A 26,552-nucleotide genomic window follows, 5' to 3' on the forward strand; every position below is an offset into this window, starting at 1 on the left:
CCTGAAGTAATCCGCACTATTTACAGGGCGGTGGTGGAGCCCGTGATTTTGTATGCGGCTGCCGTCTGGGCGCCGGCCGTGGACAAGCTCGGTATACGCAAGCAGCTGAACGTGGTCCAGCGGGGCTTCGCGCAGAAGCTTTGCAGGGCATACCGAACCACCTCTCTGAACTCTGCATTGTTGCTCGCTGGGATACTTCCCCTCGACCTCCGTGTCCACGAAGCCGCGAATTTGTACGAGGCGAGACGGGGGGTCCCCCAGCGGGTGATAGGGGATCGAGAGGTGGAGCGGATGTCCTCGGCTCTGCGGTCTCCGCACCCCGCCTCTCATATCGACCTCGAGTTCAAGCGCCTGGCGGACCAAGAACAGTTTACCGCTAACAGCAAGCACGCGTTTAATATCTTCACGGACGGCAGCAAGATTGAGGGCAAAGTGGGCGCGGCGCTGTCCGTATGGGCTGGCGCCGCCGAAACCAAAACCCTCAAGCTTGCTTTGCCGTCCTATTGTACGGTCTACCAGGCGGAACTCTTGGCGATATGTCGGGCGGCACGGATGGCCGCAGACACCTTGGCTGGATCAGTCGGGATTTACTCCGACTCCTTGTCGGCACTGCTCACGCTGGAGAACCCGGTAGCCCCCCATCCCCTAGCCGTTGAAGCGCGGGGACACCTGCGAAGGGCTCTGCTCCAGGACAAACGTGTTAGTTTGTTCTGGATCAAAGCCCACGCAGGGCTGGAGGGCAATGAGCGTGCCGACCATCTGGCCAAGGAGGCTGCGCTGAAGTCTAAACGCGCCTTTGACTATGACAGCTGCCCGGTTTCATTCATCAGGCGGAGCATTCGCATGCAATCGCTTGATGAATGGAACCAGCGGTACCGTGCCGGCGAAACGGCTGGTGTCACCAGGGTGTTCTTCCCTGACGCGATAGCCGCATACAGAATCACGAGCAAAATAGGGGTGGACTGGTTTGTCACCCAGGCGTTGACGGGGCATGGCGGATTCTCCGAATACTTGTACCGCTTCAAGTGTAAGGAGAGTCCGTCGTGCGTCTGCGACCCTGGGTGCTCCGAGTCCGTCCTCCACGTCCTCCTGGAGTGTCCTGCATTTGCCTACGAGAGGCTAAGATTAGAGAATGAAATTGGTGTACAGATGATAAAAAGGAACTTGTGCGAAATCATTAAAAATAACCAAAACAGAGAACTGTTCCTACAATATTGTAAAAAAGTAGTAAAAGTTGTAAATACTAGAAACAAGATTCAGTAAAATTATGTTTTCTTAATATAATTGTATATTGTAGTATAACATAAGCAAATAGGATGTAAGTAGGAATAGTATAAGAATTAGAATAGCTTCCAATGTAAAATTAGTTTTAAATTTTCATTAGAAGTAATAATAACATGTAAGAGAATTTGTAAATATAACCATTGTAACAAGATAAAATAGTAGTAAGAAAAGTAAATAAAATGTAAATAAAAGTGTTGTACCCAAACCCCACTCATTTCCCCAAGAGTTTATAATTTTAAGTAATATAGAAATAGTAGGATAGATAAGATTAGATGGGAACCCACCCAGTGTGTGAATGAGGAAAGAATGACAGAAAGAACTAGTATGCTGAATGAAAGTGCGAGAGGAATACTAGCGAGAACTGGAATGAATGAGTAGAGTAGGACAGTCTCACACCTATGTGTGGGGGTCTAGTATAAAAAAAAAAAAAAAAAAAAAAAAAAAAAAAAAAAAAACGTGTTTTCTGTACAAAGGCTCTATGAACAAAAAAAACGAGTGTGCTTTACTTGAGGCCTGCATTGTGTCTTAGATATATGAAACCTAACTGACAATGAGATAAAGAGAGACATAAAGTGTGTGCTCGCACCTATCTCTCTTGCTCCATTCGCCTCGTCCGATCGCACTTTTGGTAACGCTTTCGTCAAGCATTCACCAGCTTACTACCCAAGTCAAGCTTGCGTAAAGAAGTTATACTCGTTAAAATAGACATAAAAATATTCAGTCGAAATCTGAATATTTCTTTTTAAAGTGATTTAAATCTGTAATCAAAATCTTTGTTTGTTTAACAAAACCGTTTTAGAGTTTCCTTCGATTTTTGTTTAGTTATTATAATTTCAGAATTTTCTAATTCGAGAACTTTTTCGGTCGTGAGTCTCTTGATGAGTTACTATGGCTACAACTACACTAGAGCTAACAAAGCATAATAGCGAAATAAATTTCATTTACTATAAGGCGTTCTAAGAAAACTCAGGGCCAAACCTATTAAGTTACTCAATATCTGTACTACATTATAATGCTGAAAAGTTTGTTTGTTTATTTGTTTGATCGCGCTAATCTCAGGAAGTACTGGTTTGAATTAATTTTTTTTGTTGGATATTCAATTAACAAAGAAATGTGGTATTTTAGTACTTTTTTTACTTAAATTAGACTTATGATACTTATTACAGAATTATTTATTTCACGTAAAATTACTTCGGTGTAGTCTTTTGTGTGATTGATTGGCTGCGAGTGGAAAATCGTTTGACGTGATATTATCATGATTAATTCAAATATGAATACGTATTAACTGACCAGACAAACATCGTAACTCCATATTTTTGGGAGCTTACGCCTTAAAAAGCGTTATAAAGCACGACGAATGAAAAAATAATTGTGTTTTCTCGCAAACGAAAAAAAAACTTCGATTGCATCGACAAATAATACAATGTGACGCAAAATAGTCAAGTAAATCCGCGTTGTCAAGATTATTCAAAAAGTAGTCATTAGATGTGTATCAAATTTGAATGGGACCACTTAACAAGCATTAGCTTTCGATTAAAACAAGAATCAACAAAATCAGTATCAGTCCTGAGTGAAAAGTTATGCGGTAAATACTAACAGTAACTACTAATAGTAACTCGAAAAGCACTTTTTAGATATCAATTAAATTTAAATGGAACCACACGATACGCATCATCTTTTCGCAGTCAAAAGTTCGGAGGTAACATACATACATAAAAAAATACAATCGAATTGAGGACCTCCTCCTTTTTTGGGAGTTGGTTAAAAAGTGTGTAGCAACATACGCTGACACTCAGTGGCGCTAATGATTAGTGGAGTGAGTTTCGACCACTCATACAAAAGAGAACATGGAATTGGATTAAAAATTAAATATGATAACGATAATAATAATTTTATTTCAAACAAAGTCCATAAACCAAACAGCAGTATACAAAAATAATTAATGAAAAAACAGAGAAAAAATAAACATAGTAAAATAATAAAACAGGCTATTTATATCAAAATACACACACACACGCACACACATACACACACACACACACACACACACACAAACACACACATATATATATATATATATATATATATATATATATATATATATACAATATTCATAACCGATTAAATAAAACTCCTGTCAATAATTTAGTAATGCCAATAGTAAGCAAAGTCAACCTATTAAATTAAGTAATTAATTAAACAAAACAAAAAATAACATTATTGATATACTCAAAAATTAATTCAAATATACAATGCAATGTCAAATAAATAAAAGAACAAGAAGTCACTTTTTCCCTATTACTACGCACATCAATCAACCTATGCTGGACCGGACAATCCTAAATATAATGCAGCTAATAAATGTTAAACGCTTGGTATAATGTTTAATGTTATAAAGTTTAATTACAAAATAAAACTTAACTTTTTTAACTTTTTTTTTATCCTATCGTTACGAACACACAAAGAAACGAGCGCCATCTAGCGGCAACCATTGAAACCACACAAAGACAGCGATAGCATGAAACTCTCTACTCAATACTAGATGGCGTTAGAGGAACTACTGAGGAACTATATAGAAGTATGGTCTCGAAAACCGGGTACATGCGCGAACTTTCCAGAATAATCTGGGCCTCGTCTCGGCCGATATAAATAGCCGCAGGGAGGCGAGCGAGTACAGTTCAGTTTGAGCGATCTTCGAGGCGACTTCAAGAGTGAAAACTAGTGATCAAGAGTGGTACCAGCGAAACCTACGACATTGGCTACGACTTAGGACATTGTTAGTGCTTAGTGTTTGAACCTAGTGCTTTGTGTTGGACCTAGTGCTAGTGAATAAAGTCTTAAAAGAGTCAGCAGGTCTTTCTCTCCGAATCCTTCGAACCCTAACACGTAACAACTGGTGTCGGAAGTGAGATTTGGAGATGCCATTGACTCCGAGAGAAGACTTCAAGGACTTCAAGGGCGTCAGGACAAGGGCACAACGAGCTGCAGAGGCCACACCTACTGGGGACCAAGCTCCACCCCCCTTGGACCAAGCTCCGCCCACTGACCCGCCTATCATGCCCCGCCCACTGACCACGCCCTCCAAGCCCCGCCCACTCGGGCTCAGACCCCGCCCACTCGGGCTCAGACCCCGCCCACTCGGGTTCAGGCCCGCCCACTCAGAGTCAGGCTCCGCCCACTCGGGGTCAGGCCCCGCCTACTCAGGCTCAGGCCTCGCCCATTTTGTCTCAAGCCCCGCCCACCGGACCCGCCCACCTTACCACGCCCACCAGCGACACAGTAGCTTCTACAGACTCTCAAGTGGCTCTTCAATTAGGAAGTTTAATTAAATTAATGGAGCTGCAAAGGGCTGAAATTCGTGCTTTGCAAGAATCACAAGAGCGAACAAGTTTCAAATTGCAAGAATCACAAGAGCAACAAAAGGCTGAAATTCGTGGTGCTTTGCAGGAACTACAAGAGCAAACAAGTTTCAAATTACAAGAATCACAAGAGCAACAAAAGGCTGAAATTTGTGGTGCTTTGCAAAAATCACAAGAGCAACAAAAGGCTGAAATTCGTGGTGCTTTGCAAGAATTACAAGAGCAAACAAGTTTAAAATTGCAAGAATTACAAGAGCAACAAAAAGAGCTCCAAGAAAAAACGCTTTGGGCTGTAAAAGATGTTAGTGACGCGGTGACTAAGCTTCGAAAAGATGTCGACGTAGTGGAAGAACGAGTTACCGGGTTAGGATTGGATGTTGAAAATGTGAAAACCGGCCTCACTGAATTACAGAAGAAAGTAGTGCGCCTTGAAACCACGGGAGCGGCGATGTCTAGTGGAAGTACCGGAGTGGCGCAAGGACCAAGAGTGAAAGTGCCTCCATACGACGGTACTACTCCGTGGAACGCTTATCGTCAACAATTCCAGACGGTCACTACTGCCAAAGGATGGATGGAAGAGCAATGCCTGACCACTCTCACTGTTGCGCTCAGAGGGCAAGCTTTATCGGTTCTGGAAGCACTGCCACATACAGGAAACGGGTTCCAAGACTTGATGGAGGTACTTGAATCCCGATACGGGGAGCGACACCTGGAGCACGTATTCCGTGCCCAACTGCGTGACAGAGTCCAACGCTCAGGAGAAGGACTACAACAATGGGCGTTGGAAATTGAGAAACTCGTCAGGAAGGCACACCCAGGAGCAGACACCAAGATGGTAGACACGAATATTGTTCAAGCATTTGTCGACGGAATCAAAGACCTGGAGGTCAGAGCTGCAGTGAGGCTTCGCCACCATACATCGTTAAAGGAAGCACTGGCGCATGCTTTGGAGGTAGAGGCTGTTCGCCATGTCATACGGCAGACCTATAAGATCCGCGAGGTCTCTGAGGAAGTTAAGGAGGTCAAGGCTCCTACGAAGAAAAGCTATGGAGTCATGTGCTACAAGTGCGGCGAAAGGGGCCATCTTCAGCTCAACTGCCCGCAGAAGGAGACCCAGATAGCAAGGATGAAAAGGATCGAGGAACAAATAGAGGAGCTGAAGAAACAAGGGACTTCGTCCCCTGCCCGGGAGCAGGGAAATGAATAAAAGCCAGGACTAAGGGGCGAGTACTGGCTGACGCGGAGGAAGCTCCAATAACTGTTATCTCCCAGGCATGCAGCGGGAATAGTCTTGCGATTCAGGGGAATATTAACGGGACGGATTGCAAAATGACTCTTGACACAGGAGCCTCTAGAACAATAGTGAACCCATAGCTGGTAAAAGCCGCAAAGGGACACAAGAGGAGAATTAACTGTCGGCTTCTTACGGCCTTCGGTCAGCCAATACCCGTCCTGGGAGAAATGTCAGTTACGATGTATGTAGGGGGGTCCTCATACTCTCATAACGTTATCGTGGCTGAGATTATGGATGATTGCATCTTGGGTTTGGATTTTATGAAGAAACACAACTGCAGAATTAATGTCACTGACGGAGATTTCAAGTGTGGTGAAGAAGGAATCTTCATTCTTGGTGGTGCTTGCGGGAAAGTTGCATGTGTAAAGAAAGTCATTATACCTGGAAGAGCGGAAGCTCGGGTGTTGGTGAAACTACCGACAACTGGAAAGAAAAAGTTAAACAGATGCGTGTTGATCGAAGACAGACCTACCAAGACATCGGCGCAAAAACTGATGACGGTGAGAACCCTTGTTAGTGGAAGCAGTAACGCTGTGGTCAAGGTTATGAATCTTGATGATCGCGAGATCTGCTTGAACAAAGGTGATGTCATTGGAAAGTGAAAAGAAGTTGTCTGGATGAAAAAGTGTAGTTCGATGACAGGCGCAGACTTGGCAAAGAGCAACAACTACGGATGAGTGACTGAGCTACTCGATGACTGCAAGAGTAATCTCTCTTATTCGCAGAGCATGAAAGCCAAGAAGTTTTTACAGCGCTACGCGCATATCTTCTCCAGTCACGAAGGGGACCTTGGGAGAACATCAGTGGTCCAGCACAGGATAGATACAGGAAGTGAGAGACCAATTCGTCAACGAGCAAGACGGATACCAATTGCAAAGGAAAAAGAAGTTGAAGGCCTTTTGGAGAACATGAGAAAATTATTGAACCGTCTGCAAGTCCGTGGTGATCACCTGTTGTATTAGTGAAAAAGAAAGATGGTAGCACGAGATTTTGTGTGGACTATAGGCGTCTCAATGATGTCTCTAAGAAGGACAGTTATCCGTTACCTCGAATCGATGACACTTTGGATACCTTGAGTGGCATGAAATGGTTCTCAACCCTAGATCTGAAATCTGGATACTGGCAGGTGGAAATTCATCCAAAAGACAAGGAGAAGACAGCTTTCTCGACCGGTAAAGGTTTATGGCAATTTAAAGTCATGTCCTTTTGATTGTGCAACGCACCTGCTACATTCGAGCGACTCATGGAGTGTGTACTGGCAGGCTTAGTTGGGGAGGCTTGCTTAGTCTACTTAGACGACGTCATCATTGTCGGCCGTGACTTCGAGGACCATTTGCAAAACTTGGAGCAAGTTTTCGCTAAAATAGAGGGGGCCAAATTAAAGTTGAACCCGAAAAAGTGTCGTTTATTCAGGAATAAGGTCAGTTATTTTGGTCCAGACAGACCCGGAGAAACTGGAAGCAGTCCAAAAATGGCCTACCCCTAAGGACAAAACCGAAGTGCGGGCATTCCTCGGACTATGCTCATACTCCAGGCGTTTTGTTAAGGGATTCTCAGAGATAGCCAGGCCATTACATCGGCTGACAGAAGATAAACGACAATTTAGTTGGGATGGGACTTGTGAAGATTCTTTTCAGAAACTGAAAAAACATCTGTGTGAAATACCAATCCTGGGATATCCACAAACCGAAGGTCGGTTTATAGTCGACACGGATGCAAGCAACACGGCCATTGGAGGGGTGTTATCTCAAAAACAGGGTGAAAGAGAAGTTGTTATTGCATATTTCAGCAAATCTTTATCCAAGCCAGAAAGAAACTACTGTGTGACAAGAAGAGAACTTTTGGCTGTTGTAAAGACGCTACAACATTTCAACAAATATCTCATCGGCAGACAGTTTTTACTGCGAACTGATCACGCAGCCTTGAAGTGGCTACTGCAATTCAAGAACCCAGAAGGTCAAGTAGCTCGATGGATTGAGCAGCTTCAGGAGTACGACTTCAAGGTGGAACACCGCAGCGGAAAGATGCATGGGAATGCCGATGCAATCTCACGAAGGCCGTGTTCGGAAGACTGCAAACATTGTGTTAAGCAAGAATCTAATGAAGTAACATTAAAGCTAACAAGAACAAGTCCTTTGGGTATCTGGGAGAGTGATGCTATGAGGGAAGCTCAAGAAAGAGATGACGACCTTCGGCACATCATCACATGGAAGAAACGGGGTGACGTAAAACCAATCTGGAGTGAGGTTGCACCCACTGGCGCTGTCACTAAGGCGTACTGGGCTCAATGGGACAGTCTGATACTTCAAAATGGAATACTCTACCGGAAATGGGAGAAGACTAACGGCAGAGAGTTCCACCTTCAGATAATTGTCCCAAGAACGAGAGTACCAGATTTTCTCCGTGAAATACATGATGGGGTATCAGGAGGTCATCTAGGTGTCAAGAGGACGTTAACAAAAGTGCGAGAACGATTTTACTGGTTGCATTGTTGAAATGATGTACAGGATTGGTGCCGCAAATGTACTACTTGCGCTGCTGTAAAAGGACCACAGACCAGGAGCCGTGGGAATCTGCGGTTGTATAACGTCGATGCACCGTGGGAACGAATTGCAGTTGACGTAGCGGGGCCATTTCCTGTAACGGAATCGGGAAACAAGTATTTTATGGTCGTCATGGACTACTTCACCAAATGGCCCGAAGTGTTCGCCATACCAAACCAAGAAGCTACAACAGTCGCTTCTAAGTTAGTCGAAGAAGTGATATGTCGCTTTGGCGTGCCTCTAGAAATCCATTCTGATCAGGGCAGGAACTTCGAATCGCAAGTATTCCAGGAAGTGTGCAGAATTTTGGGCATGCATAAGACGAGGACCACCGCGTACCATCCACAGTCTGATGGAATGGTTGAGAGATTTAACCAGACCCTTGAGAGGCATTTGGCGAAATTGGTAGACGAAAAACAAAAGGATTGGGACAAGTATATACCACTCTTCCTTCTGTCGTAGCGAACCGCCGAGCACGAGAGCATAAAAGCTACCCCGGCGTATGTCAATTACGGTAGAGAACTACGAATACCGGTAGACCTATTGACTGGAGGGTCACCGGAGGGACCAAATACCGTACAAGACTATGTCAGCGATTTAAGGGAAAAAATGCGCTATATACACGCTGTGGTTCGGGAAAATGGGTTACAGTCAAGTGAGAACATGAAAACCAGATACGACCGGAAATCGAACATGAGCGGCTTCAAGGAAGGGTCACTGGTATGGCTGCATAACCCAACCCGCCGGAAAGGGAAATCTCCAAAGTTGCAGACCAAGTGGGACGGTCCATACAAAGTGGTCACCCGACTGAATGATGTGACTTACAGGATTCAAAAGCAACCAAGAGGGACATTCAAAGTGGTACACATAGACCGTCTGGCGCGTTACCATGGCAGTAACAACGATGCTCGGGACGAGCATCTTTAAGAAGGGAGTAGTGTTACGAACACACAAAGAAACTAGCGCCATCTAGCGGCAACCATTGAAACCACACAAAGACAGCGATAGCATGAAACTCTCTACTCAATACTAGATGGCATTAGAGGAACTACCGTGGAACTATATAGAAGTATGGTCTCGAAAACCGGGTACATGCGCGAACTTTCCAGAATAATCTGGTCCTCGTCTCGGCCGATATAAATAGCCGCAGGGAGGCGAGCGAGTACAGTTCAGTTTGAGCGATCTTCGAGGCGACTTCAAGAGTGAAAACTAGTGATCAAGAGTGGTACCAGCGAAACCTACGACATTGGCTACGACTTAGGACATTGTTAGTGCTTAGTGTTTGAACCTAGTGCTTTGTGTTGGACCTAGTGTTAGTGAATAAAGTCTTGAAAAGAGTCAGCAGGTCTTTCTCTCCAAATCCTTCGAACCCTAACACGTAACACTATGAAGGAAAGACTAAAAGTGCGTAACTAAAAAAAAATTGCTTAATTTTTTTTTAGTTTAGAAAGAAAGAAGAAGTAGAAAATTTGTTTATTAAGGCATTTTAAGATAATGCTAAGCAAATGTAACGTTTCTCATAGCGCAATAATAATTACATATATGTAAGAAAGTAAAGTAAGTAGCAATAAAATATAGTATTAAAAGTTAAATCTTTGCAACAGCGTATGTAATGCCTCGTACTTAATAACAAAGCTTAACTAACTTTGTAACTTAGAACTTTCCAGAGCTGTTCATGAACAATTTAATTATCTACTTCATTGCGAGTACTTTAGCTTAGCTTATTCATAATTAGTGTTACTTTTTTTATTAAAAATGTGATTTAATTCAAAGCTTTAAAATTTTATAAAAAAATACATAAATAACCATAACATTATTTTATTTATACAATGTTTTTGACACAATTCTTAATCTCGTAAAAACCAATTTGAATTAAAAAAAAAAAAAAGTAAACGATATGCGGATTGAAGTATCCAGCTTTTTTTATAAGTAATAAATGGGCATTGCTTTGATTTTTTTTTTTATAAAACTATGTGAAGTAAAGTCAAAAAGGTAACGGCTCGCCCGATGGTAAGTGATATCGATATCGATAGCTACCCTCAACACCCCCAGAAGCTCTGGTCACCTTGCTCACACACATTATTTAGCTGTGATCTTCTATAAGGTCGAGGTACTTCCCCAGATGGACGACTACACGTAACAAATCGTTCAGTACTTTATTATAATATGTAAATTATGAACAGTTTTCAATTAAAATGGTTATGAATGGAAATTGATCCATCTGTTTGAAGGTTAGGTTAGCCTTCAGGAGTTAAAAAACTAATTTGAGAATATATTTCCAAGGACTATTGATTTTGACTCAGGACTCAGGGGTTGTATATTTTTAAGGATACTTAAATATTTTGTTACTTCTTTTTATACGCACCATTAAGGTATAGGTAACACTCCTCACATCCATGTTATGTACAACTTTTAAATTTGATTCCTGAATATACCTCACATTAAATCCTTTAACTTAAACTAAACAAATTTTTAGCTTGCTTGTTAAAAAATATTTACTAGTTCGATTCCCTAATTTTCTGTTATGGTTCTATAAATGGTATTCTTAAGAATAGTACAGCAAGTATAAATGTCAAGTAATTTGACCTATCAATTAAAGCTGTTTAACAGATGTTTGATATTTTTATTAATCCCAACCAAAATGAATTCTGATGTTTTGGACTACATGAACTAAAGTGGGATTAAAACTTGTTATTAATGATTTATGCTAATTCAGTTCAATCTGGAGGAAGCTTTCTGAAAATCATATAATATATTTATTTTATTTAATACGTTTATTTTATCCACGTCTTACTAAGAAGAAATTGTTCAAATTACACACCAGAGGGAAATTCGATAAAAATTATTATATTTTTCTGTGTAAAGTTTTTCCGTTGAATGCAAAATTATGTGAAAAATGACAGATGCCCTTAATGATATAAATAACTGTATTTGCTCGCAAACGAAAGAAAACGACTTCGATTATATGAACAAGTCATATAACGTCGACGAAAAATTAGTCAAGTAAATACACGTTATTACATATAACTCGAAAAGTACTTATCAGATCTCAATTAAATTTATGGCAACACATGACAATAAAATCGATCCACCCGGTGTAACGTACATAAAAAATACAATCGAATTCCTTTCTTTTTTGGAAAGCGGTTAAAAAACTAAGTAAGTTTAGTAAGGAGTAAGGAAAAAAAATATATATTTTATAATTTACCAAGGACAAATACAATATAGTGTAAATATTTATAGAACAGTTTTTTACTAAAGTTGTCACACTCGTAAAGAACAGCTGCTTATTGCCGTACGCTACTTCAAATATATCCCCGTCTTCGCGTGTTGACAATATATCTTATATCATTTTACATTAATATTACTAATATTTTTTTACGAGCTTGAACTCAATAAAAGTAGCGCTTCATAAATTTATTCGAATATTTTCTTTGAGTTTTTACTCTTTTTTATTTATTGCTACATTATCTTGGTCTGTTAATAGCATCAACGATCGTGTAGGTCTCCCGTATTATAATTTATCCTCTACGCCGATATAGGAAATGAGCTTTACCTAACTATGTGACCTATATGATTACCCTTACACGTTATTAATATCAAAATCATTTTTTGTCTTAGCTGTGATTCGTGCTTTTTTCCCCAAGTAAGCCGCAATATTTACTTCCGTAACAAAAGAAGCTTATAATACTCGTAGCTTAAGCCTTAAATCTGGTATTCAGTGAAGTTTTAGTGGATCCGGATCTCAGCGGATCTTTTGTATTATTAAATTTTATTATATTTTATTGTATATGAAATTATAACGACGGGTAGCAATAATATTTATAAAACCTAATTAGGGTTTTCGATTTTATTCGATGTAGAGTCTACATTTTGCAGCAGATCTACATTTTAGCTTGGTCTACGTATTAGAAAAATAAAAAAGTTTAAATTCTCCTTTTTACCCTTTATAAAGATTTTTCCCGGCTGTGTAATTTAACTAAACTGTTCGATTTGTAAGTTAAAACGCTTCGTTTTACTAACAGAACAGTAAGCGCACAAAGCGCTTATTGACGTTTAAAGTTCACGCACACTAACGAAATTTGATTGAGTATTTTTTTATTTTTTATTTAAAGTATTACTTCAAATTTATTTAGAAATTTTAAAACATTACACATATTTACAATTTGAAATTTAAGAAGTATAAGTAGTATTAAGTGTATTTAATGTGTCGATATATGTTTATGATCTGATAATGAGTTATGGAAATATTCGATAGAAGTCCTCAAGTTCAAGTGTTATATACATGTAAGTACCAACTAGTACAGGTATTACGAAATATGATTGTATTAAATTATTATGTTTAATGAGGGTAGCTCAGTTCCGCATTAAAAGTTAATTAGCAACAAGTGTTTTCTGTGGCGCGAACTTGGGGAGGCCTATGTCCAGCAGTGGACTGCGATAGGCTGAAGTGAGTGAAGTGAGTGTTTTCTTTGGCTCCTTTTTTTTGAGGTTTATAAGTACATAATATTTATCAGTGGCGACGAGTAGGACTTGCGTGTCTTGTGTTGATATAATAAAAGAATCTCGATCGGACAAACAGCTCTGGTGTAGTGGTCCTAGTTAATAGTCACCTAAAATATCGACGGTTTGCGGTTTCAATTCCCGCTCTTTCTTTGGATTGGAAGTAGGGTCGGAAATCAGCTGGCAATGCTTCCGGTTGCACGTTTAAAAGCTACTATAATTGTTTAGAATCAGGTGAGCCGTACGTTTGCTGAACTAGTTGTATAAACAAAATGTGAAATAGAAGTTACGTCAATCCTATTTCATGCATAGATATTATATTATTTCTGGTCGCATCACAATATTCTAACAGATGACTGTAACTATGATTAAAAAAATTACTAAATGATGCTACTGGGCAACTTTTTCCGATTTCTAAAATATCAGTATAAATGTAGACGATATCCGACATTGTCACTGACAAACTAATAATCATGTAATTAAATTAATACAACGGAAAATATATGACATAATTCATTATAATAGCTTTCGCTGTCTCAAATTTCATAGATTTCAATTCTAACAAATTACAATCACAAATCAGAAAAGATAAAGTCAATTTAAATGTAACTAGAAAGTATTTAAAATAGTCATCAAAGAGATTTCGATTGCAAGAACTTATTTAAGGCATCTTGAGATTACATTGTATTGCGCTGAAAACGATGTATCCATATTTCATCCAAATAAAAGCAAATAATTTTTTTACGCACTAGAAATTTGAGACGAAAGAAAATGTCCTCGAATTTATTACTTTAAGTATAGAATAGAATGTTGGATTGGTAAAAGGTTTTTCAAATATTTTTTTTCTTTTCAGTTATGGACACCGCTGAACATAATACTTTTCAACTTAGTGTGTTCGGATTTCTCAGTGTCTGTGCTTGGGAATCCACTTACGCTAATCTCTGCACTGTTCCATCGGTGGATCTTCGGTCCCACTATGTGCGTGCTTTACGGCTTTTTCATGGCTTTACTGGGTGAGTTTAAAATACGCTAGTCCATTGTATACACAAAAAAGTAACGATCAAAATAACAGATCTGATGGAAAAACATTTAAAAACGTGTATGTATGTTGCTACTAAAAAATGAAAGATCTAAAATTTAATTAAAAATATATTTATTAATTGTTTGTGTGTATTCAAGAAATGTTCTAATGGGACAACTTTTTTTGATTTTATCGCGGTTCATTAAGTTTTTAGAAGCCCGATGTTTCGGATACTTTGCCGCAACCATGGTCACGGGAGATATATATATAGTAATATTTCTTGTTCTTCCGTGCCTGCCTCATCCAACATACTCGTCCGACATTGCGCTATCGGATTTTCATTTATTCTGTTTACTGCAATAATTTAATGCTATAGGCTGCTCTGAACTACGCAGAAATCCTTTTGAAAACTTACTAAAAGAACTTAGGTTACTTTTTCTATTTTTGCCAGAGGACTTAGTCTTATCAATAAATGTATCATGTAGCCAGCTGTTGTACTGAAGTATGTCATATCATTTATGTCACTTTATATTTTATGCCTGGAAAACTCATTGAAGAGAGAAATAACTAATCCATCTTTACAAGCACCTACTTGCCAGCGTTAAGATGGATTGTCTTTTATCAACTTCTGTTAAAGTTGTTCTTAAAAAAAAAAAAAAACAATTTTGATCCAAAAATTGAATTCAAAATTAATATTTTGTTGTGATTCAATAATGAGTCTCAGATATAATTTATCCTTTTTGTTCGAAACGATTAGTTTATTCCGTCACTGTAAGCGTAAATCGTAAACCCAAATAATTAAAAATTTGGAATGTACAGAAAACTTTGAATGGTCTACATATCTGCAGGGTTAAAGAAGATTCATATATAACTTAAAAAGAAACAATAGGATCAAAGTTAAAGATTAATTTATTCGTCCACTAAATAAAGTAAAAGGAATATAACCTCGAATGGCATGTACAAAGCATATTACCGGATTAATGTAAAGCGTATTTGTTTTTTATGTTCTAATCTATTACATTATCGTATATATATAGTTTCAGTAGATTGATACGTTTAATAAATTAACTAAAATAAATTTTGATAATTTCTTATGATCAGTTTATTATGTAAGTTGATTTAAGTGCCCTAAGCGTTTACCATCTAAGTACATTAAATACTTTATAGTTATTATAAACTCAATGTCCCTAAAAGTTTGACCATCGTTGATATTTAGGATCAGAATGTTACTGGTACACATATGATACTGATTTTTGATACGATTCCTCAAATTTTATTAAATTTTAATATTTTTTTCATTTTACATTTTTTAAATATAGGTAAGAAGATTAATATTGACACAATCGATACATTTAACTTTTGATTAATAGTATATATAAATCTGTAAAATATAATTTAAAAGGTAATTAAAATGCAAAACAATTAAAAAAGGTTTCTTTTGTATTCGTAGTAACTTTGACAGACGTAAGGTAAGAGCTTCAACGGTTTATGATTACATTGTTGAATATGTCTTTTATGCGTTGTTCGTTATTATTTGACATATTACAAATCACAACAAAATTGACGTAACAATCAAATTCTTAAATTTGTAAAATATCTTTGAGCATAACAAATCTTTTTAAAAGAGAATTAACTAAAAGAGTTATTGCTGTTCTTATTTACATAACGCACTTAACAGACAATTTAACAATAATAATTCTAACTAAGACAAAGTATTTAATAAAAAATCATGATATTAGGCGCAGTTTGCAGTGACCCTGCTTTCTGAGTCTGGATTTATCGAAAAAAAATATACATGTAGCTATCAGTTGGCTGGTGCCTACAATACAAGCAATAATTTACTCAACTTTAAAAACAGATAACCTGAGATAAGTGTACGCAAAAATAATATTTATTAGTTATTATTAATCATCTAACAAGGCTGCGTCGTAAGTTTCTTCTTTTTTCGTCGTAGTTTTCTAATACGTCAACACTCGTTCTTCCATGTGTGGTTTTTGTCAATATGTATAAATGTAATTATTAATTTTTGTTGGAGGAATCCATCACAGATTGAATCAGATTTTTGGGATCTGATCTGATCTCTGATCTTGACGGTCTTTTGTTTACCATGTAGGCGGAGGTCCGGACAGAGGTAAATCCAGCACTATGAACCACTGTAGGTTTTCAAATATATTACCTTCTATGAGTACCTAAAGATTATGGTCAAGGTGTCTATGATAATAAATAGTATAGGCAGCTTAACGTGCTTTACGAAGCACAGTAGACAGTCACCAGAACCCAGAACGAAAACTAATATTTGTACAAATAAGAAAATCCATCCCGATTGGACTTCGAACACGCGACCGATGTTTAGGCACTCACACGCTCCACTTGAACAGAGCAGATATTTTTATTTAGAACAATTATAATTATTAAAAAAAAAAAAAAATAAGAATTTCAATGAAATTTTTAGAATTATCTTATTACTTTCTTCTTATAGCTTATTATTTTTACAGGTATAACATCAATAACAACCCTCACGGTCATATCATTCGAGAGATATTTAATGGTGACGAGACCGCTCAGTTCGAGGCACCTGACTTGCAAAGGTGCGACTTTATCCGTGATCTTCATCTGGATGTACTCTTTAGCGCTCACCACGCCTCCACTAATGGGTTGGGGCAACTACGTGAATGAAGCGGCGAATATAAGGTATAAATTGTGCGATATAATTTATATAGACAAGCTATTATAACGTATTGATTCCTTTACGCAAAATTTATCGAAGCACTAATTATAGAGATTATTTTTTTTGGCACCATGTTTGATAACTTGTTGGCTGCATTATCAGTACCAGCTATTGTGCTGGCAATTGCAAGTTCTATACAAGTTCAAGACATTATATATAAGTAATATAAGATGACTGCAATTTTCTAAGTTTTTATGATTGTGTTATGTGTATGTTTACGAACCCTCAAAAAGTTATTCCTACCGGGGGCCGTTAAGTGTAAGGCGTATTGTAATCACAAAAATAAAAACAGGATAAATTACAAAAGGCGGCCTTATCGCTAATGAGCGATCTCTTCCAGGCAACCAAAGGAAATAGCAAGGAAGGGCAGGAAGAGGCATATATATATATATCGCTTCAGCCTGTAATATTCCACTACTGTTTTTGTCTGTCTGTCTGTCTGTCTGTTTGTTTGTTCCGGCTAACCTCTAAAACGGCTGGACCGATTGGACGGGAGTTTCACGGGCAGACAGCTAATGTAATAAATATATAAATTTATTTATTTTGTAATTCTGCGAACTGAACAATAATATTTTTAACTTCCACGCGGACCAAGTCGCGGGTACAGCTAGTATTTAAATAAACAAACTGTAACCAATAAATGATTTATACTGACATCGTTGTATTCAAAATATCTTGTTTTTCTACAAATAAAACATGCAGCTTCTTAAGAAAATAACAGATTACAAAATAAACTTATATTTCTTTATATTTGTGATGATGCGATTTATGGGTTTATGTTTTAAGAACAATAGAATTGATAAGAATACAGTTGTTAGGGTTATGTATTCAAAGAATACTAGTAACGATACTCTCTATTTATTGAATCGCTAGAAAAGCGATTCCTTCCAGGCAACATTTTGGGTATGGAAACGTCATAATGGAAGCAGATTTGGAAGTGTACAAAAACTTCATTTAATATTTTGACTAGCCCGTTGGCGCAGTTTGTAGTGACCCTGCTTTCTGCTCCGAGGGTTGTGGGTTCGATTCCCACCCCGAGTCTGGGTGTAATATAAATATTTATTTATATATTTATATATGTATTATTTATAAGTAAGTTTATCGAAAAAAAAAATTATGTAGCTATATACCAGTCGGCTGTAACCTATAACACAAGCATTAAGTTGCTTACTTTAGGAACAGACGACCGTGTGTGTATTGTGTAAAATATTTATTTATTTATTATTTATTTAATAATTTGATATCATGAAATAATCTGATGTATGTATATATAGTACCTACATAGGCGACATATAAAATAATACATGTACTAAAGTATATTTACTATTATCATTTATATTATACTATTTATCAGTCTGGTAATTTATTTAAATTACTAATAGACAAATACTTTACTAATAGAAAAAATAAATACATTTCTAAAATAAAAGTAGCCTAAGTTAAAGTGGTTATTTTTATATTACAAACAGACACTCCAATTTTACTTCTTTGTATAGGTTTATTATAAAAGTGGAAGATTTGTATTGTGCATTTATTTGTAAGATATATTTTTAATACGATCAGAAACAGTAAATTAATCATGAAAAAAAAAAGTTTCTTTTGTTTAGTATGCCATTTGACAATATTACTTATAACAAATTTTATCTATGAAAAGGAATCTGTATTTCTTTATTCGTTTATTTAATTTAGGAACTTTTGCTTACAAAGGCACATTATTGATGGAAATAATTCAAATAATGGTATTTGAATTACTTTTTATAATTGGTTATTATCTTCATGATTTAAATTTGTCGTGGTATATTTTCTTTTTCCTAAAATACAATTCGGACAATATTTTTTTTGTTTTCTCAATGTCAGGATTTCAAGGTCGAAACACACACACACACGCGCACGCACGTACACACACACACAGACACACAAACACGTACGGAATACACAACATTACTGAATATCATAGCATTTGTCACCTTTGAATAAGAAAATTCACGTAGCAGCAAGAAAAGCACCATGACAAAAGGATTATTTGTACTTTTGGTATTGGGTGCGTGACGGTAAAGTTCTCGTCAGGAAAGCCGATGGTTGACAAGCGAAACATATGAAAAGTTCAGAAGTTGTGATACTTTTCGCTCACTGAAACAGACGTTATAATCCCGTGCGGCAAGTACAAATTCACAATTTAAAATCAAAATTTTAGAGGCATAAAAGCAAACTTAAATATTTTAGGCAGGTTGCTCAATTAAGTAACTATGATGTTATTGTTGGCACGAAAACATGGTTGGATGCTCATAAACTCTTCGACTCTGGGTACCGACTCTACAGATTTGATAGGGCGTTAACTGTTCTGGTAAATAACAAAGGTGGAGAAATTATTATCTCAGTATCTATGGGTATTATTTCCGAACGAATCACAAAATGGAAATCAGATATCGAAGATTTTTGGGTCAGACTTAAGGTAAACAAAGGAAAGAGTCACAAAATTTTAGGGACAGATTTAAGATAAACAAAGGAAAGGGTCAGAAAAATTTAAATATCTGTGCCATTTACCTGTTACCACCAGTTCAACAAATTACACTAGAGAAATTGTTGGACGGTGTATCGGCTTTGATCAATTCCGGGCGAAAGGATACGAGATTAGCAAGCGACGAGCGTCAGTTACATCGTTTGGAACGTGGATGAACATCTCGGTCACACACCAAGTCTGAGAATATTATGTTGCAACTTAATACTGTTAAGAACAATTCTTAACAATAAATATACAATAAAACCTTAACCTCTTCTAAAAAACTTCTACGGTAGATGTGATAACGAGCGTAGTAATCCAAAGACCTATTAGAGACCTAGAATTTACCATTAGTAACAACACGCCATATTTCTTCATAATCATCATCATCATTATTTCAGCCTATCACAGTCCACTGCTGGACATAGGCCTCCACAAGTTCGCACCAAAAATGGAGTGAACTCATATGTTTTACCCATAATCACCACGCTGGGCAGGTGGGCTGGTGACCGCAGCGCTGGCTTTGTCGCACCGAAGACGCTACTGTCCGTCTTCGGCCTGTGTATTTCAAAGCCAGCAGTTAGATGGTTATCCTGCCATCGGTCGGCTTTTTAAGTTCCAAGGAGGTAGTGAAACTGTGTAATCCCTTAGTCGCCTCTTACGACACCCACGGGAAGAGACGGGGTGGCTATATTCTTTACTACCGTAGCCACACAGCGTTAACTAGTAAAAAAGAATCGCAGCTTTACTCTATAGATAATATATGGACTACGAGATCTATGAGAATTTGGTCTGCATTAGTCCATGTTTTTATGAGGTTTTTGAGACTTTTTTCATAGGAAAATTCAGGCTAGGTAACACATTAAACAATATGAAACTACGAGACATAGATTGGATTAGAGAATTTTCGGGACTAACAGACGTTGATGACACGGTGCGGGTACAATACTCGCGCATATACAGTCTAATCAATGGATTTGTTCCGGTTTTAAGGGCACAAAATGGCAAATTTCCATTTTAGTTTTCTAGATCGGTCATCAAGCTCTCAAACGAGAAAGAAAAATCTTGTGTTGCAAGTGTATATAGGCTGCGGAACCGTTTACTATCAGGTGGACCCTACACTTGTTTTCCGATATAGGGTTTTTTCCACCTGTAGTGAATAAAAGTTATCCTCCAAATAAGTTACGATTAAACTTTAACAGCAGGTGGTAGAATAGGCCATTAGGACCTGTTTTGACACAATTAATAAAGTACACGTTTTGGAAACATATTCGCGAATAGAATTTATTTAGCGTTATCAACTGGTGAAACAAGCCCTTAGTCGTTTAAAACATTAACATGCCAACGACTCTATATAATATGGCAGTGTATGAGTTTCTATGAAAGTTTCATTAAAATTGTAAGTTAAATTTAAGATTGCATAGCCTATTGTAATTATACAAATATTTGTTTCATTAATGGTTATTTTGTTCCAGCTGTTCCGTGAACTGGCATGAGCAGTCCATGAATACGTTGACCTACATTTTGTTCCTGTTCGCCATGGGCCAGATCGTACCCTTGGCCATCATCACTTTTAGCTACGTTAACATCATCAGGACTATGAAACGGGTAAATATATAGATCATGTGTGCAACATAGTATAAATAAATAGATCTTTCAACATGTAATGACAAGTGAGTTCATTATTTGTCTTAAACTGGTAGTCTGGATCATGATTGTCCAACTTGGGACTATAATAAATTACAAATAGCTATAAGAGTATAATCTATATAGTAATTGAATAACTGAGGTAGGGCACAGCAGGAATTTCCTGCTCAAAATATGGAGCAGCCCGACTGGGGTAGTACCTCGACCTTACAGAAGATCACAGCAAAATAATACTGTTTTCAAGCAGTATTGTATTCCTGTTGGTGAGTAAGGTGACCAGAGCTCCTGGGAGGATTGGGGCTAGGGTCGGTAATGCGCTTGCGATGCTTCTGGTGTTGCAGGTGTCTATAAGCTACGGTAATCGCTTACCATCAGGTGAGCCGTACGCTTGTTTGCCGACCTAGTGACATAAAAAAAAAAATAGTACCAGAAAGGTTACATATCACACAAAAGGCAGAACTTAGAGCTAGAAACCTAATTGTATCGTTATAATAGCTAGAGAACTAGCACAATGTAATGTGGATTATAAATTACACAAATGTTTTATTTACCAATTAGTCCAAAATTATTGTTTTATTTTAAAACAAATTGAAGTTGAATATATATAGTTTTATGGTAACTATGAAGTATTTCATGTTTAAAATGCTTTTAGTTTTATTGAGTAAAAGAGCTAATATTTCTGCTAATTACGAAGTAGCTAATAAGAAACTATATGCTGAAGTTAGAAAAACGATACTTATTTATTTAGCACATACATCACAAATACATAGTGAATTAGCAAAGATGTTATAAAAACTGTCTCAAACAAAGTTTATGCAAGTCTTTTCAAGAATACCTTTTATGATGTTAGCTAATCTAAATGTATGTGGTGAATTTATAAATTTCAAATTAAAACGACATTTCCCGACACTAAAGAGCAAACGTATGTATTGAAAACATACAGAAGTTCCGAAACTTGAAAATATCAAATTATGTCATTCAAATTTATTCAGTTGAAGTTAAGCTTTTTAATCAAGCGTTCTAATTTACTACGATTTAATTGGTCTAAGGACGTGGTCAAGTTAATGCGGTGGATCTCAATTTTTTTGACATGAATAGGCTATATGGCGTTATTTATTAACTGCTAATGATGTTCTAAATTAATTAAGTGAATAGATACGTTTAATATTTCTTTTATATTTCAGCAAAAAACCAAAAATTTTAATACAAAGTCACTCTTCACAGAATTCTCAACGTCTTGGTCGCGTGAGCCGAGCAGAAGCAAGAGCGACTGCCATGGTTTTTATAATGATTATTGCCTTTACAGTCGCCTGGACACCTTATTCATTATTCGCGTTGATGGAACAATTCGCTACTGAAGGGATTGTAAGTAAATTTGTCTGTAAGAAAAGACGATATTAATGCTTAATATTTGATGCACGTGTGAAAGAGTGAAGTTTTTTTTCTAATTCAATTGGTTATAAGTAATCAAAAGACATCCTTTTCCGAAATTCATACTTAAATTAGAAAAGTTTTTAATAAGCGTAAGAGTAGTAATAATAAATAATTATTTTCTAAATCTGTAATACCTTTGTTTAAGTGTTATATAGTTAGGTAGGTTAATCATATTGAGATTGTATAACACTTGGCGTGCTACGGCGGCTGGGGGTCGACTTTGAACTATTTGTGAACTACTTGAAGGGTTGAATAAATAAAACCACGACAGTATTCTGATCTACGTATCGACCACCGACACCGACTTCCGATAGCTCGATCGTTCGTTTATTTCAATTACTAATCTTACATACTATAACCACGTAAATAAAGTTTTAGCGCGATCTATTTTGATCCGCACGCCATCTGTCGAGCGCTGGACTAATTAAACATACAACGATATTTAAATATAAACAATATTGGTAAACATTCTAAACAGAGATAATAATACTTAAATATTTTTTTCGGAATGTAATGAATTTCGTACTTGTAAACTAATTACTGTCATTTATTTTATTTAACAATCGTGGTATTAATTTTATTACAGGTATCACCAGGTGCAGGAGTAATTCCAGCTCTAGTTGCGAAAAGTTCTATTTGCTACGATCCCTTAATTTACGTAGGCATGAATACGCAGGTATTTGAATAGGCACGACACATATTTATAAATATATTTACAATTTTGTTCATTAATATCAAATTTATTTTCAGTTCAGACAATCAATCAAGAGAATATTTGGAATTCACACAAAAAGGAGCAATTCACAAACCGATAGATGTTATAACAACACTATGTTGTCACCAACCAAGCAATTAGCGTACAATGAAATCACAGTACGGTATAATTCATCTGAAACTATTATTACTAACACACCGAGAAGATTGATGGAGAGAAACGTAACTACCGATGATTCTGATAATCATTCAGTGTCAACAGCAATGAATGTAGGAAATCGTCAAAGCGGAAGAGCTAGCGAGTTGTGCACGATACAAGAGCACAAAACGGCGTCTGATGCCGAAAAATCCAGCGAAACAGTTTGTGATGAAGAAAGCTGCAACAGTAACAAAAATATAGAGACTGTTTGCGGTCAATCGTGGAAAATTCTCAAACAACCGCCCCCTGTTCTGACTATAGTAGACAACGAACATATCATTTTCAACAGAGTACCAAAAAATACGGCTCAGGAAACTTTAGATAGCGTGTATGGCAATACATCGTATGGTGAACGGGAAACTGATACCACAAAGGATGCTATAGCAGGGACCAGCAATGATAAGACCTCTAAAAAAACGATCCAACATAGCTGTTCATTAGATTTAGGCCACGTACTTGGTGAAGGTAAGAGACGTAAGTTTTCAATAGAAATGAAACTCGACACATTCAATCCATCGAAACAATTTTTCAAGGAAGGAGTTGTTAGCAAAGTTTTCGATTCTGACTCACGTCAGAGACGTGACAGCGTTAAAAGCTATTTATGTGATAATGAGTCAAGTGATAATGAAGATGATTTGTAAATGTATAAACGATTTAAGACGTCTAAACGTCGTAAGCTACATGTTAAAGTTTTTATAATTTATGTGGGCGGTGCTGTCTCTAGGCTGAGACGTAGGGTATATTAAAAAAGAATTGAATCGTCAAGGATCTGTGATAAAGTCATCAGTGCCAAGAGAATATATCTAAAATATTTATTGGAACGATAGAAACGAATTATTAGAATACGATTGAATAAGTTTAAGGATAATTGTATTTATTATAACAAAAGACATTACAATAAATACTAATAACTCTCTATGACTCAATAGATAAGTAATATAAAAGATTATATCCAAATAGTCGTATCGTTTATACGAATACATGTCCAAGTTTTATAATAGTAAGTATAATATTTAATGTAATTCCTGTGTTATCATATTTCAAATAAAATATAATTTGTCAATTCTTGAAATTTACTTAAAAATTGTTTCTTTTTATAGTAATGAGTAAGTCGAAGATTGTAATATAATATAGCATAGAGCTATTTGAAGTACAATTTATTTATAATTACTGTGGAAAAATTTCTTGAATTAACTTAAGCTACTACTTACTAAAGATATTCATACCCTTGAATGCAATTTACCTTAGAAGCTACCATCTACCATATTATCGTTTTTTAATCGATTTCCGAGTTTATCCTTTATCGCTTGACTAATATACTCGTATTAGCGATACTACGATATTACGATTGTTATAGAAATTGATATTATTTTGTCTTGTATTACGAAAAATAATATGATTTTTAATTATGTATGTTGTAATTTAAAGAAAAAAATCGTACAAGTCTTAATAGTTTAAGCGTTCGGAGAACGCGAAAACTTGGAATAGTAACTTAGTTTTTATTCCGATAGATTAACTAAAATTAGTTTCGGTTTGATTTTTTAAATGCATTTTTAAACAAAAATTTCATTAGTATATGATGCGAATGTGGCAGCTTTAGATAGCCCACAAGGACATATTTTACACCAATGTGATTTTATTTATAATTCTAGTCTATGTGAGTTTTAATTTTAACTTATATTAGAATTTTGTCACATTCAAAGTGAGTAACTAGTAAATCGTTAAAAGTCCTTGTAAAGACTTATTTTTACAGCAACCAGCTTGTTAACTTCGTAGTTCACTGTTAAACTGCTCTAGATGAAATCTAATCAAGGATTCATTCCTTGATTAGATTTTACCCTCTGTTACGAGCAAGTCTATATATAAATTGAGTTAAATCAGCAACATGTTATCAGATTACTTTTTAATAATCCAAAAAGCTACTTTTTAGTTTGATTATTAAAATACAATCTATATGTTAAATTATTGTAATATAATATTTAAATATAAATTGTAATATAGTTATTGTAATATACCAAATATTTTTACATATTAATTACATTTTAAAAACACCAAAATTATTATTATTATGGTGTCGTAAAGATTTTTAAAATTTACATAGTAATGTTTGTAATAAAGTATATTATATATTTGTTGAAACGGTGACGTCCGCAAGTGAAGTTTGAATATTTTATTATCTGTCAAATTATTAGGTTAATTACCATTAGCATGCCGAAAAGGCATCAATTTTTGACGTATGCAAATTCATATTGATGAATCTCCTTCGTGTCTTTATTATACCATATGTGATGATGATGATGATAATATTATAAAATACTCTGTACCATAAAGCACAGCCTAATGCAATTAAACCAATAATTTACCAAAGAAGCAAAAGAGATTTTAAAGATAAAAAATTTACTTTCTTGTATTAGATATTTTATTTGTATTTTTAAAATGTCAATGTAAAGTTGATACACATTGGAAAAAAAGCGTCACATTTTTCGGTTACGCGTCACATTTTTTCCGTTACGTGGCATCTTTTTCTCGTCCTTACCATGGTCGGTTCGAATGGAGTTTTTACTCGTTTACTAAATCTTGTGGAATGTAAACAATATATTTCATATTTCAATTACTATAAGCCATTAATAACAAAAATATATAATAACGATAACAATGATAGTAATAATTCTATTACAATTAATGAAATGCTGTAATAATCTTAGTAAAATGAAATAATTTTATTATTTGTATTCATGTCTATGATAATAAAAGCCTTTTGTTAAACTTTATCTAATTTAACTTTAAGAACCAATTTCTGTAAAGTTGCATATAGTAGATCATATTTCGAAAAATAAGGTCATAACGAAGTTTCACTTCTTACGTGTGTACACTAGTACACGCACACATTTTTTTTATATACATAATGAGTATTTACTAGATATAAATTATTTACGCTAAATATTAACTGAATGGGTACAATTTGGTAAAAAAAATATATCTTTCTGTAGTTGTAAGTTATTTAAAAATGTTTCATTTAATTTTGAAAAAAAAGTTAATTATACCGATAAAATTTAATTGTAATGTAAAAAAATCATAAATAAGTATTTAAAGTATTTATTTAACACTTATTTAATATTTATTAAATTTATTCAATTAAATATTAAAGTTAGCATACTCGTAGATATAGGCCTAATTTAAATTTAAAGCGGAAAAATCTATTTACTACATATTTACGTAATTGCGAGTTTCATAGTTTTTGATGTAAACCATGCCACCTGGAGATAAACAAATTTTTATGTACTTTTATCCAAAAATTATTTAAAACAAATGTTAACATATCTATC

The 26,552-nt window shown here is 36.0% G+C and overlaps 1 protein-coding gene across 1 annotated transcript in view; it reads left to right on the forward strand.

The window, feature by feature from the left end:
* LOC123661038 (parapinopsin-like) overlaps window positions 1-23,867 on the forward strand; it is a 46,292-nt gene extending 22,425 nt beyond the window's left edge. The window contains exons 2-7 of the mRNA XM_045596050.1: window positions 13,837-13,996; window positions 16,500-16,695; window positions 20,708-20,840; window positions 22,104-22,244; window positions 22,900-22,989; window positions 23,064-23,867. Coding sequence (XP_045452006.1) covers window positions 13,837-13,996; window positions 16,500-16,695; window positions 20,708-20,840; window positions 22,104-22,244; window positions 22,900-22,989; window positions 23,064-23,867 — 1,524 coding nt within the window. The remainder of the gene's footprint in view (window positions 1-13,836; window positions 13,997-16,499; window positions 16,696-20,707; window positions 20,841-22,103; window positions 22,245-22,899; window positions 22,990-23,063) is intronic.
* The last annotated feature ends 2,685 nt before the right edge of the window (window positions 23,868-26,552 follow it).

This window comes from Melitaea cinxia, chromosome 16, assembly GCF_905220565.1.
Source record: "Melitaea cinxia chromosome 16, ilMelCinx1.1, whole genome shotgun sequence".
In the NCBI taxonomy this organism is placed as follows: domain Eukaryota; kingdom Metazoa; phylum Arthropoda; class Insecta; order Lepidoptera; family Nymphalidae; genus Melitaea; species Melitaea cinxia.